This window comes from Struthio camelus, chromosome 17 (assembly GCF_040807025.1).
Source record: "Struthio camelus isolate bStrCam1 chromosome 17, bStrCam1.hap1, whole genome shotgun sequence".
Classification (NCBI taxonomy): Eukaryota; Metazoa; Chordata; class Aves; order Struthioniformes; family Struthionidae; genus Struthio; species Struthio camelus.
This window is the reverse complement of record NC_090958.1, coordinates 17,131,191-17,145,211: the sequence shown is the minus strand read 5'-3', so window position 1 is coordinate 17,145,211 and position 14,021 is coordinate 17,131,191. Positions and strand designations below refer to the sequence as shown.

At 40.6% G+C, this 14,021-nt stretch overlaps 2 protein-coding genes across 3 annotated transcripts; one reads left to right on the top strand and one right to left on the bottom strand.

The window, feature by feature from the left end:
• Positions 1 to 253: 253 nt before the first annotated feature.
• On the bottom strand, positions 254 to 4,567 carry GPN3 (GPN-loop GTPase 3). The gene is made up of 8 exons (XM_068911194.1): positions 4,307 to 4,567; positions 4,118 to 4,226; positions 3,410 to 3,577; positions 2,821 to 2,945; positions 1,946 to 2,061; positions 1,518 to 1,614; positions 982 to 1,110; positions 254 to 476 (listed from the first exon to the last, which is right to left on the bottom strand). The coding sequence occupies exons 1-8, from the start codon at positions 4,352 to 4,354 to the stop codon at positions 414 to 416; spliced, it is 855 nt and encodes a 284-aa protein (XP_068767295.1). The 5' UTR covers positions 4,355 to 4,567; the 3' UTR covers positions 254 to 413.
• DENR (density regulated re-initiation and release factor) lies at positions 4,476 to 12,863 on the top strand. Of its 2 annotated transcripts, none has more exons than XM_068911195.1 (8): positions 4,476 to 4,675; positions 5,959 to 6,073; positions 7,059 to 7,078; positions 7,369 to 7,453; positions 8,151 to 8,234; positions 10,292 to 10,408; positions 11,859 to 11,998; positions 12,583 to 12,863. In XM_068911195.1, the coding sequence occupies exons 2-8, from the start codon at positions 5,968 to 5,970 to the stop codon at positions 12,625 to 12,627; spliced, it is 597 nt and encodes a 198-aa protein (XP_068767296.1). In that variant the 5' UTR covers positions 4,476 to 4,675; positions 5,959 to 5,967; the 3' UTR covers positions 12,628 to 12,863. The 2 variants fall into 2 exon arrangements, with proteins under 2 accessions (XP_068767296.1, XP_009664906.1); XM_009666611.2 differs by having other exon boundaries at positions 4,516 to 4,956.
• Positions 12,864 to 14,021: the final 1,158 nt, after the last annotated feature.

Sequence of the window (14,021 nt, the reverse complement as noted above, 5' to 3'; positions counted from 1 at the left end):
CCCCACCGCAGATTCAGTTAATGAAGTACATTACTCACCCTTTAAAACAAGTTTTTCGCTCATCTAATAATAGAACAAACTACCCCGTACTAGAGATAAATATTTATTGTAAATTATTTGTATTTGACTGTGCCTCTTCTGCAAATGACTGACTTTTCCCAAACGTTCCTATACTTAAATGAGACAACTATATGTGGGGAACTTGCATACAGCAGCAGTAATACATACGTACATATTTTATAGCACACAGACATAAGAATGAAATTATTTATTAAAATAATTATGAGGTCATACAGGATCACTTTTCATTAGAAATTTTAGTTATCTTACAGATAAAAAACAAACTACACAAACATGATACTTTAAATATTTAACAACCACGATATTTCCCCTTGTTTTTGAATGTATGTGCTTTACTCATCCACATGATCTTGAAAATATTCATCAACAAGAGCAGATTTATCTTCTTCATATTCCTGCCAGAGAGAAAACAAAAAAAGTAAAACTTAACTGTTTCCCCCCAAGGAGCTGTAATAATTTATCTGTCCTCTGGCATTTTAGTTATAAAAAAAAAAAAAAGGAAAATGTCTAATATGATTCCATAAAACGAGTGGCAAAACTTTCTGGAAAGCAATCTGTTTCTAGAGCTATCCAAACTGTATGGGTCAAAATCTAGACCCAGGGATTTTGCATATTCCACAAGTACAAAACTGAACTGAAAATAAATAAATAAATAAAGTATTGAATTTGTTCCTTAGGATTTATGATCTGAATAATCAAACTAGATAGGGCCTGGAACTCGTTTTAAGACACGAGTCATGGTGTCATTGTATTGTACATGACATAACTTATTCCTAATCTATAGTTTACATACAACACACAGGCTCTATACATTTTTTAAACAAGTCAAAATACATTTATATTATGACTTGTATTATGGAAGCTTTTAAGTTTTTCATCGTATCATCAGAAGGACCTTACCTTTGGTTCTTTAAATTCAAGATCTTCTCCATACTGAATGGTAAAGTCTATGTGCTGCAGAACTATGTTCATACTTTCCTCGTCAGAGCGATCAAACGGTAAAAATCGAACCATACCATAGTCATCAATCTAGAGAAAACGTTTAAAAGACATTAGTAAGAGCGTGCAGCAAGTTAGTTCTTTTACACTCATAGCACTCTAAGCTACTTCTTTAAACCAAACTACATCTTCCTTGCCTGGACTCCCAACATACTATTTAAAACCACACTGCAAACCAGAGGCAATTCCCCAATGAAAACATCTGCCCGTCAGTCCTAAGTCCTATACATTAGATAATCCTGTTCTCCAAAGTTGCTAATCTTGTAAAGCCTGGTGCTGTTATCAAGTCTGTTATGTAAATATACAGTTTTAGGGAATTTTTTTTATAGTATACAGAATATCTATAACAGCAAAGAAGGCAGTAGCCATATAGTGTTGTTTATAAATACAGGACTGAATTTAAGAATATCAGTTAGAACGAAAAGCAATACACCTACCAAACCACATATAGATTTAGTCAGTTTCTTAAACATTTTGCTTTTTAATATATTTGTAGAGTCTTCAATCATGGAATACATATCTGGATCTAAGTACCTGGGAGAAAAAAAAAAAGTCTTCATTGACATCAAAAGAATCCTTTGCTAAAGAACAAGTAAGTCATTGTGCTTTTAGATAATGATTTAACAGAAAATAATTATTTAGAGAAAAAGATAAATATGTATATGCATAGAGCTAGCCTTTTGACTCTGTGACTAAGTTGTAAGCATCCTATCCTAGACATGTAAAGACTGTGTTCAATATAAAACAACTGCATCTTTTCCCATTCCAAAAGAGTAGATTTTAATTGTGGGAAACAGTAGACTGAATTTTGAGCGACGTTTATCACCAGATGTTAGGCTATACAACAAATATTTGGGGAACTTACTTCTCTATTTCCTTCTTAGCTTTCTTGCTCAGCAAATCCATTTTGGTCATGATGTTGATCTGTGGAATCTCTAAAGATATCATTGCACTCAGTGCTGCCAGAATTCCAGAGATAAACTTAAAGGAATATGAAAAATGACATACTTAAGTACAGACAAACACAACACAAACATGCAGGACACGACCACAAACCAAAACTAGCTACTGAATATATGAAACATGGACACAAGGCCAAGTGAGGAGTCATTATCTCTGTTGGAAAAGGGAGAGGCTAAAGTTCCCATTTGCCATCTATTTCCAGAGTTTCAAATCTGGATCTGCCACTGGGAAGGACATCTAACAAAACTCAAAGCCCTTCTCAGGATTCTCATTGCTAGACTGGGAAAGGGGCATGCTCTCTTTCCAGATCTGAGAAAGTTTTATAGAATCACAGAACAATTTGGTTTGGAAGGCACGTTTAGACATCATCTGATCCATATCAGGGCCAACTGCAAGGTCAGATCGGGTTGCTTAGGATCTCATGCAGGTGAGTTTTGAATTAACTCCAGGAACATACATTACACAATCTCTGTGGGCCCCTGTTCCAGTCTGACCACTCTCACAGTGCAGATTTTTTTCCTCCTATCCAACTGGAATTTCCCTTCCTGCCACTTGTGTCTATTGCCTCTCATCCTTTTGCTGCGCATCTTCAAGAAGGATATGGCTCGATCTTCTTCTCCATAACGGCTCACTAGGCAGGTGACAACAGCCATCAGATCCCACCCGCCCCCAATTAGCATTCTCTTCTTCAGACTAAACAGAACTAGCTCCTTAAAATTACTCAGATTTCTTGTTCTCTACTAATATGAATTTTTACAATATATTTCAAACGGATACCTTAAAAGATTCCACCATAAATTGAGAATCAACAAGAAAAACTCCACAGACACGGAATTCCCACTGCTGAAGCTGCTCCACCAGCTGTTTCATCACTGGTAAATGTGTGTAGAGTTCAATCTGACCTAGGACAGAATATTACTATGCAGAAATGTAAAGCTAACACATAAAAAAAGCATATGTTAGTTCACAGTTATCAATTATATAAGTGTGGGCATTATTCTTCAAATGAATAAAACCTGTTACAAAAAGCATGATCTTTCTTTTCAGACAACTCTGACTGAATTTGCATGAACTTATACTGGAGGGATAGAAGAAGAAAGATTTTCTTTTCCTCCCTTGACCTCCAGTTAGCGTTAACAGTGGCTGTCGTATTCTCACAGCACATGATGCTGTCAAAAATCTGTGCAGCCATCCAAATTAACCAGGACCAAGTTCCCTCCTGAAACATCTGAAAGTGACTCTGACAGCTGTTTACAACATAAAAAACGTACAAATGATTGTGACCAGCAAAAATATATTGTAAATTTTATACTGCATATGAAATATGATATTTAAGTATGATACTAAGATACATATATTTCTTTACCTGGGCAATCAAACAATATATAGTCATCCTCCACATGACCAAGGCTTTCTTCTAGCCAGTTAAAGTTATTGGCAAAGTATTCCATACAAAACACCAAGCCGCCATTGGGACCAAACCTTAAGGAATCATCTTCCATAACATCGTCCACTTCTATTAACTCGCGGATGTCTGGAACAAGACACACAATACGTTTCTAGCACGTTTGTTTACACTAGTATGCAGAGGCCGGTTACCGTAACACGCTCAAGCCTTACAAGAACTCTTGTTTGAAACCTAGGTCTTAGAAAGCATAAGGAAGAACTGACAGACAGCTCAGATGCTGTTTACGCTCCAGAAACCTCACTCTGCTTTCCTGCGTCGAGTGTCTTCATGCTGTACTGAGGTAGGGAAGCGTGTGTTAAACTGCAGTGACAGCACAGCCTGTTATTCACTTACTACATTGCCTGGCCGTAAGCATCAACATATATATTTGACGCGTGTGCATATGTATTCATATATATACACACACACGAATTATTATAAATACATACAAAATGTTATAGTTTACGTTTAGTGTAAGGCGCACCCCGCCTCTACAGTCAGATCAGAGCTACCCCTGGGCTCGGCCCACCCCCCAGGACTCCCCCTCCGGCAGAGGGCCCCGGCCGTACCCTGCCCGCCCCCCGGGGCTCCCCCCGAGGCGCAGGGCCCCGGCCCCCCGCGGCTCACCTGCCATGACGGGGTAGCTGAAGAACTCCGCGGCCGGGTCCAGGTTGACCACCTGCACGACGCGGCCCAGCGCCTCGCAGTGCTGCACCATGGTGGAGCAGTAGGTGCTCTGCAAGGCACACGCACAGGGTCAGGGGCCGCCAGCACCGCACCGCACCGCACCGCACCGCCGCCCCAGCCCTGCCTCACCTTCCCGCTGCCCGCCGGGCCCATCACCAGCTGCGCGTAGCGAGGCATGGCGGCGGGCGGCCTCCCGGCTCCGCGCCACGGCGAAGCGGCAGCGGCTGACCGCTCCGCCGCCCCGTAGCGCTCCCCGTCACGTGCTCCTGCTTAGCGTACACCCACCCTCCATCCCCTCAGCTACGGAACGCCAGAAGGCTCAAAACACGCCCCGCCTCCCACCGCATAGCGCCAGGCTCCGCTCTCTCCGGTCGCGCTCCCGCGGTGCGCGGCTCTCGCGAGAGGCGGCGGCGCTGGGCAGGGCGCACGTGCCGCGCGCTGTGTGGCTGCCGCCGCCGCCGCCTTCGTCCCGCCGCCGCGGCCTGAGGGGCCGCCCGGGTAACGCCGCGCCGCTCGCCAGCCCCGCGCTCCCCGGCCCCTTCCTGCGGGCGGCCGCCCTGCCCCGGCACCGTCCCTCCCCTCCGACACCCGCCGCGGCGCCTCAGCGCCCTCGCTGCGCTCCGACAGCCCTCCCCCGGCGCCTCAGCACCCTCCTTGCGCCGCACTCTGAGCACCCCTCACCTCCTGTCCCCCGGCACCCTCCCTCCCTCCCGGCCCGCCGCAGCCTCTCCAGCATCTCCCTTTCCTTCAGCCCCGAGCCCCCCTGCCCTCCTCTCGCGGTGAGCCTGCCCCCACCTCTGGTATCCAGCATCCTCCGTCTCCCCGGCTCTGGCCCCTTCTCCCGCCCTGTTCCCTCGCTGCGACCCTCACCCTGTGCGGTGCCTCAGTACCCTCTCGCCTTCCCCCAGCTCCCCTCACTGTTACCCCTCATCCCCACAGCACCCTTCCTCCCCCATTTATCATCTCCCTTGGTCCCCCACCATGCTTTCTATTGCTAGCAGTGATCCTCTGCAGTCTTTCCTTGTGCTCCCCTTCCTGTGGACCCCATAACCTCTGGCAACCTGGTGTTTTCCACCAGCTCTGTGCGATGCCCAGGCACAGCTCTTACAGCATCCTGGCTCCGAGTCTTCCATACCTCCAGCCTGCTCTCATGTTCCTGGGGGCACCCTGTGCCTTGCAGCCCCCTTCATTGTTGTCTGTTGACGCTTATTTTCCGTGCTGCTTACCTGGAAACTGCATGCATGTAAAGAGTTATTGCGTGTGTTAGTGGGTTGTGCTTGGTTTGCTTTGTTAAAAATTTTTATTTATTTTTTGCCAGCATCCAAGCACCAGATTTAGATTCTTCAGATGCTGATTTAAATGACAGCTGTTCCTTGCTGATGAACTTGTACCTTCACCCCTCCAGAGCACCCACTGTTCACCTGCCATTGACTTAATGTGATACTTAACGTTTTGCTTAACCCATATTGGTGGCTCCCATGTTTTATGCACAAACATCTTTCTTCTTTTTCCATTGCATTTCCTGGTGCTTCGTTTTTTTCCTTTATGTGCTGGGTTTCCTTACTGCTTCGTATCTTTTGCAACCATCTTCTGTATGTTTTTTCATTATTTCTGGTCTCCTGTTTCTCCTTCCCTCATTATCCTGCTGTTCTTTTGTTTGCACCTTTTTTCTGTCTTTTTAGTTCTTCCAATCTCTGGGATTTTTTGTTATGTGTTGGGAAAGGAGTGAATAATTTTAAATCCAAACTTAAGCCACGATTATTTCCTTCTGTGACCTGCAGGCTTGTGAGATGGCTACAGATGTAGCTGAGCCTGTGGTCCCTGACTGCAAAGGAGATGTGAGGAGCGGTGCCAGGTCAGATGCTGACTATCCTCTTCGGGTTCTCTACTGTGGAGGCAAGTGTTGAAGGGGCAGTTGTGTGTGATTCTTATGATGTGCTGTTCGTAAGGGCAGCCTAGCAGAAAGAATGAGAGAATCGCAGATCTGCTGGTTGGTCAGCTTTTATTCAGAAGACAGTGATCACCTTGCCCTTTCTGATCTTCTTTCTAAAGTAGCTTGTGTTGTGCATCCTATCTAAAGCATTTATGGTGGAATAGATGGTTTTCCCCTTTGTCTGAAAGATGGAGATACGGTTGTCTTTCTGTGCATAAGCAGTTACATTGACAGGAGCGATGCTCAGATTATGAGCTGCTACGCAGTGATCTGTTCCTGCAGAAAGCTAGTAAAAAAAGCTAGCACAGAAAAAACCTCTGACATTAGTATGATAATAAGAAATGAAATTAGAATTAATGAAATTGTTGCAGTGTGTTTAAAATTCTACTTTGCTCATTGCTGCATTTGTATCTATGTGGCTGAATTTTAAGAAAGTAAATAATCTTGAAAGTTATGTTTTGGAAAACTATGTTATACTTTAGACTTGAATACAATTGTAGGGGTTTAGAAAAGAATCCCTGTTTTGTATGAAAGTCTTCACAAGTGGTTATGAGTGTATTCTAAAGCTGATCTCATCTTCTGGACGTTGTCTGTTCTTGTGAAAAGGAAAACAAACCAAATCATGTGGTATTTTATTAGGTATATGTTTTGCTTCCAGTAGAACTGGTATTTCTTTCTGCATCTTGTGCCAAAGCATCTTCTTTGCTTCCTTAATTGATTTAATAGCTCTCACTGTGAGAGTTTTATCCTAATGCACAGTGTCTGAGCAAACGACTTACTGAGAGAAAATTGAAACTTGGAGCGATATCAATAATCTTTTGAGTTAGCATGCTTATAACCAGAAATTGACATAAGTCACCCAAAACTTTAAAATATAATTTTGAATTTAACACTATAAGTGGAGAATGTCTTTTTGTAATCTTTTTTTTTTCCCCCATCTTTCTCCAGTCTGCTCATTGCCAACAGAGGTGAGTTAATTTTTTTGTTGTCTGAGTTTTTTTTCTTCTTTCTGTCCTATGATTCATGATTGTGATGATTATTTCTGATCTTTGCTGGCTTTTCTTTCATTGTGGCAGTTCTCTGCTTCAGCCACTGTTTTCCTTAGGGTGTCCAGAAACTTCTTATGTGATAGTAGTGTGTTGGTATTTAATCACCTTAAAGAGAAATGGCTGAACTGAGTAGCAAACGGACTGTATGTGTTTGTGACATATTTTGTATTTTCTTGGCTAACAACATTCTTTTGGCCTTTCTTCTCTAGTACTGCGAATACATGCCTGATGTAGCTAAATGTAGACAATGGCTAGAAAAAAATTTTCCAGATGAGTTTGCAAAACTAACAGTAGGTAAGAATCTTTCTCCAGTTTTTAACTGAGAAGATATGTGCCCTTAGAATTGTTCACTTTGACCTTTTCTACTTCTCAGCTCTTCCCTCTTGCAGTTGCATCAAGTCTGAAAGTTAAATTAGTCTTTCAAGAGTCTAGCATGCTGTGGTTGCTGTGAAAATAAGTTTGATGATGTCAGAAAACACTGGACAAATGATATGTAATTACAGAAATAATGTTTGAGCTTTCTTAAGGGTTAGAGAGAAACTTCCTACTGCAGCCAGTCATCCATGTGCTTCTTTCCCATCAGGTGATACAATTACTTTATCAGAATTCATATCTGTCCTATCTGTTGCGAATTGCTGAAGAATGCGTCATTAGCGATGTTGAGTCTGTTGATTTGCATATGGAATTTTAATAGCACTATCATTAATTTCTGTCCCCGTCTGTGTAAATTGTTATGTGAAGAGACTGTTCTGAAATCATAACTATATCCTTGAGCTAAGGCTTTTCTGAACGTCATAGCAGTTGTCCAAATTAAACTTTTGATGTTTTTGTACATGTAACAAGCATCAGTCAGGCTGCACTTACAGAAATAGGAAGTACTGTACAGTGATTCTTTGCTAAATCCGTAAATATTTTATATAAGGGTGTGGTAGTCTGACCGCTAATTTCTCTTTTACTCTTTCCTCTCTCCCTCCTTTCTGATATATGTAAGAAAATTCACCTAAACAGGAAGCTGGGGTTGGAGAAGGCCAAGGAACTGCAGGAGAAGAAGAAGAAAAGAAGAAGCAAAAGAGAGGCAAGGTCTATGTAGTTGATTGTGGTATTGATTTATAAGCAGTTTGAGGCATCCTTTTCTAATGAACTGGCCTGGACTGTGGCACAGCATCTTTGCGTCTTGGTTGTGTTACCTACGCTTTGTACCTAAGATGACTTTGCATGAAAGAAATTTAATACCTGTTTCTTCCACTTAGTAGCAGAGTTGGTACAGTGATGGAACAATTAGATATGCTGATTTAAAAAAAAAAAAAGTGTAGTAATAGCAAGTGAAAGATGACCTGCTCTATGTATTTATCTGTTACTGTCACAGCTATGATAGTTATTCAGGAAGCAATTTTTCTCAACCTGAAGTCAGCTGGCATGCCTCCCAAAATAGTTATTTTTGTTCCGTTTAATAGCAGTTTATAGGACGGACAGCTTGCAGACTAGAGCACACTGCTTTCTTCTCATAAAGCCTCACCACACTACTTTCTCCCTTCTCTGCTTCCACCCCTCCCCAGTATTCATGTAACAGGGTCTGATTTTATGCATTGAACGGTAAATATCCCAAAGAGCAGGTGTGTAATGGAATTACTGCTACCTCCATTAACTACTATGTCTTTTTGTGGCAATGCTAATGAAAAACACTTCCAGAAACAAACTTTAGAAGGTATAAAATATATGAAGTAACTTAAATACACCTTTGTATTTGCCTGTGGAGCATCAGTTGTGTCTGTACTGCTTCATAAATGACTGTTAATAGCCCAGTAAGATTTAGCTTGTAAGCCACACATCACTGCAGATGTTTCGATTTTGTGTCTTGGTAACCAGTTATGTTTACCTTGTCAGTAGGATGTGTAGTGAAGACATTTTCCGTTCTGTAGACTGGATGCTTTTCCACAGACTTCAGAACATTTTCTTTCAACGTTAATTTATTGTATGGAGTGACAGGGTTAATTTTCTTTATTTATTTTTTTAGTAATAATATTTAAACTACTTTGATTTTTCTCCTAAAATCTAAGAATACAGGAATTTCACAATAAATTAGAGGGAGGGAGGGTGGGAGAGGGAGGGTGAGGAAAATGAGCAAAAGCTGAAACTGAGGAAATTTTCTGAAGAAATTTTAAGGCGGAAATTTACAGTCTTAAATTATCAGATAACACTTTTTAGTAATGTGGAAATGAGTGCTGCATGTTTGAAAAAATAGCTGGTAGACTTAATAGGAAGGGATTTGCTGCTTGTCATAGACTTGAAGGTTTTCATGCTGAGAAGACTAGAACAAAAAGCTTTGGTTGCCCTGGAGTAACTTGATGAGTGTATGCAAAGTTAGCAGAGATCTTAATCTGACTTAAAGGATCCTAATGAGCTGTATACATCTTTTGCATACCTTACTCAGACTAATAAATGTTCCCTCATTAAGTGTTCCCTCAGGTTGACCTAGAAACAAGTAGTAAATAAGAAGATGTTACTTCATGTGGAAGTAAGGCAGTAAGTCACCTATGTAACAGGCCTTTGTTCTAGAGGCATAGTGTTTTTCTGCTAACACGTATTTGTGTTTCGTACTAGGATCCATGTGGAGAGCTAGAACTTAATCTGCTGTTTAACTTAGCAGGTTGAGTAGGCAAGTCCTTATGGCATCAATAAATGGACAAGTGGTTTGTCTCAGACGTGAACCCTAGGTATGCTAAGCTCAGGAAAACATAGGAGTAACCATTTGTTCCTAACTACTAAAGAGCAATACCTGAAGGGGGATAAATGTTCACCAAATCCAGTGGTTGGTAATTAAGGTGTGGGAAAGTCCCTTTTTAATAGTTGTAACAGGCTCCTGCTGTGCATGCTGTATGTTAATGCAAATTTGGCATTTATATATTGCTATTTCTTGTAATATTGTGCTTTGATGACATGGGGCCTTTCTAAAATAATCTGTGTGTGATATGTTTAATGTGTGAAATATGTATTTCTTTACAAACAGAGATGGGGAGATAACAGTTCCTTTGCTTATAGTGATGAAATCTGACTTTCTAAGTGTGCTTTTTTTTTTTTTTTTTTTAAGTGCAACATGTAACCAATAACCTAACCTTATGCTCTGTTTTAAAGGTGGAAGAGGTCAGATAAAACAGAAAAAGAAGACTGTACCACAGAAGGTTACAATAGCTAAAATTCCTAGAGCAAAGAAAAAATATGTCACAAGAGTGTGTGGCCTGGCAACGTTTGGTGAGTTGACTTTTGTCAAATGTTTTTTATTGGTTGTAGATGTGCTTGCCTTTAACCTCATTATATTAACTAGAGTCTTAGCTTGTGTAATGTTAATAAAAATGATTGCAATTCTGAAACTGTTTCTCCCTTTGCTGTATAGATATCTCTGTCCTATTATCTCCCTTTTTTGTTTGTTTTGCTTCAGAAACATCTTCTAAAACAAACCAACAAAAACCCTATCTCTTATTCTCTGCTTGTAGACCTTATCTGAATATTTGGCCAATATTTTATCTTTATTTTTATTTAAGGTTAGCAATTTGTGAAATTCTTTGCATGTTTGTTATGTGTATATTTAGCAACTGACACATCCAGTCGCGTCTAGAGTACAGTTATGGTCTTAGGCTGGACAAAGGTTGCTGTCAGCAACCTTTAAGGTATTTTTTCCTCTTCTCATCATATTACCTTGAGTAATTTCCTTCCAGGTGCTTGAGGTGAAAGTCTTAAAGTGCTATAGCAGTTCTAAAGCATGCCAACAGTACATTGACTTCCCTTAGTGATTATTATGGTGCGTATTTCCACTGTGTTTGCAAACAAGTAAGGTTACAGCTTTTTTGACACGTCTTGTTAAACTTCAGAGGAGTTTATTGTCTTTTGGTTATAAACATCTTTATCTTCAGACAGTTGTTTCCTATTCATCAGTCACTACTGTTTTTTTTTTTTTTAAAACTTCCAAATAACTTACTCAGGATTACTTTTTACCTATTCTTGAGATTAAGTGCGCTTTCTAGTAAGGCAGTCAAATCAATACCTAAGTAAACTAAAAATGCTGTCCTACATAGCTTTAGTTCAGTTGCAAACATCTTAACCACATTATTCACATCTATGATAATACTTTACTGTTGATCACTGCATTTGGTAAAAAGGTAAACTGTAACCTTGACTGTATTAACAAGATAAGTTATATACCTTCTATGTGAGAGTATCATCAGTTTTCTTGAGGGAACAGTAATTTGCATTTGCTTGATCTGAACTGGATATGTATACTCTTGCAAGAAGCCGAACTTAAACATAATTGAGAAATCTTTCAAAAAAGATTGTTCTTCAGCACGTCTATGAAAAAGCTATTTAGATAACTGCGGAAGTTACTCAGAACCAGAGGGATTTTTAATTAGTTCTGCATTTTTTATTTTTTCTGGTGATTGTATATAGCGCAAACCTGCATAAACAGAATATGTAGAGGCAGCTCAATGATTTTGCCTTGAGGAATTTGCCACATTTATAGGGTGAATTGTTCTGTATGTGAATAACAGGCTTTATTTCTGCTTTAATGGAAATTGTTAACACAGCTCTATCTGTAAACTGCCACTAGTCCCTCGACAGTAAAAACAAGACTTAAATTCTGGTTTTAAATGTAAGACATTTGTATGGCAATGACTATACTTAAACTGTTAAATTTTTCTGTCAACAGAAATTGATCTTAAGGAAGCACAAAGATTTTTTGCTCAGAAATTTTCCTGCGGTGCCTCAGTAACAGGAGAAGATGAAATCATCATTCAGGGGGATTTTACAGATGATATCATCGATGTAATCCAGGAGAAGTGGCCTGAGGTAATAAACTGCTGCTTTCATGAGAATTCTAGTTTTCCATGGAAGCCTGTGTTTTTTCCAATGATTTTGAAAAATGTTTTCATATTTTGCAGCACATGTTGCTGTGCAAAAATTCAAGAGAAGTAGTTTAACTCCTGCCTATGAATGATTAGGCTGGGGAGTGGTTAAACTTGAAGTCAAATATTACTTTCATTGTCCAAGGAGCATTAACTATGTAAGCGTGTAGTGCTGGTGCTTTGGATCCTACAAGGAAGAAGGCATGTCAAAATAAGTCCAGGTGTCAAATATCTGTGGCTTCTTCCTAAATGTTTCTTAACAGTGAATGCCTAAGGAATCCTACAGTGCCATCCTCTTGTTTCTAAGTCTCTTTTGAAATATTTTAAAAGTCACTGTGCCTGTAGGCGCTTGTCACTTGCATAGAATTTTCAACAGGGAATCTCGGGTGGGGCTGCATACTTCTCTCCCCCGCACTCCGTTACCTGTTCAGTGGTAGGCGCTGAGCGGGAAATGTAAGAAGAAATCATACTTAATATAATCTTACTTAATGTGCTGTATTTTATCCTTTTTTTTTTTTTTCCTCCTAGGTGGATGATGATAGCATTGAAGACCTTGGAGAAGTCAAGAAGTGATAGTGAAAGACTACCTTTATTTAATCATATGGTTATAAATGATGTAGCCAAAGCGAGGCTTCTAAATCCATTTACTCTGCAGTGAAACTGGAGAACCTGTATCCTTGGCATTTTCACCATTCTGTATAGGCTGCTTGGTTTTTTTTTTTTGTTGTGATATTTGCCAAAGTTAAATTGGGTTTTTATCATGCTTATGCATGAAGTAGATTTAAATAAAATGACTGTTCCTCACTGAATACAGTTTCTATTTTCTTTAGAGCTGCTTTCCTCTAATAGTCTTAAAGGAAAATAACAACTTAAGTAACTAAAAGCTTATTTCTCATCCATTATCATTTCTGCTGAACTAAGTGGATATTTAAAGCAGGTGTCTCACGTACAGGAGTTGGTACCTCTGACTTACCTACACAGAAACTGAGAAATCGGAATGGGACATACATGCTGAAGGTTTGCTAATAGTAAAGGAAGATGACGCTTATAAGACTGTAGGACTTATTTTTCAGTTTTTGTTGCACTCATTTGCACAAGTCATCCCGTCAAGCTAACTGTATTGGCATCATAAGGTCACATGAAACAAGAGCCTGAATTAAGTTGCGCTCACAGCGCTACTGCCCGCGTAAGACTGACAGGATATTTAATCTAGTATTTTGTTCTTAGAAATCTGTTGAACGTAAAAAAGATCTTAATAGTGTTAAGTGAAATACTAAAGGTACATGTGAATATGAGACTTTACAAATAGTTCAGAATTATGGAAAGAAGCTATCTCCTAATCCCGCCAGTCTTTTAGATGAGGCATTTTCATTGACTTCATGCTTTTAGCATGCTGCTCGTTGAAGAACAGTAGTAAGCAACACAACCTTATAGCGATGGCTCTTTGTTCCCGTGTCTGGGCTGCGCTCGCGCCGCGTGGCGAAGTGGAAGGTACGGCTCTTCGTGCTTCGACCAAACAGCTGCAGCCGTAGATTTGGCGCTATGTATTTCACTGCTCCATTTAATCACGTTAAACGCTCCCTGCCCGTGGTGTCCTGGAATTGGCATTTTCTGTTAAACCGGGGAAGGTTTAAAACCGAGTGGGTGACGCGTGGAACGCTTCATCCTCTGCCAGTTTTGGGGTTTTTTTTCCTCCCGTGATTTTGTTTGTTTGTTTGTTTTTAAGCTGATCTGTTTAGTTGAGAATAACATATATATATATATATATACACATATATATACACACATAAAAAAAAAAAATCAGGTAATTGAATCCCTGTGGCTCTTTCGGGGTTATTACTCCGTGTTGTGCTCGGCTCCAGGCCGGGGGCAGCGTTCCGCGTCACTGCTGGCGGCGCCCGGGCTCGAACCCGCGGTCCCACCGCCCGGGGTGGGGAGGGCGAGGAGGGCGGGGCTTCATGGTAACG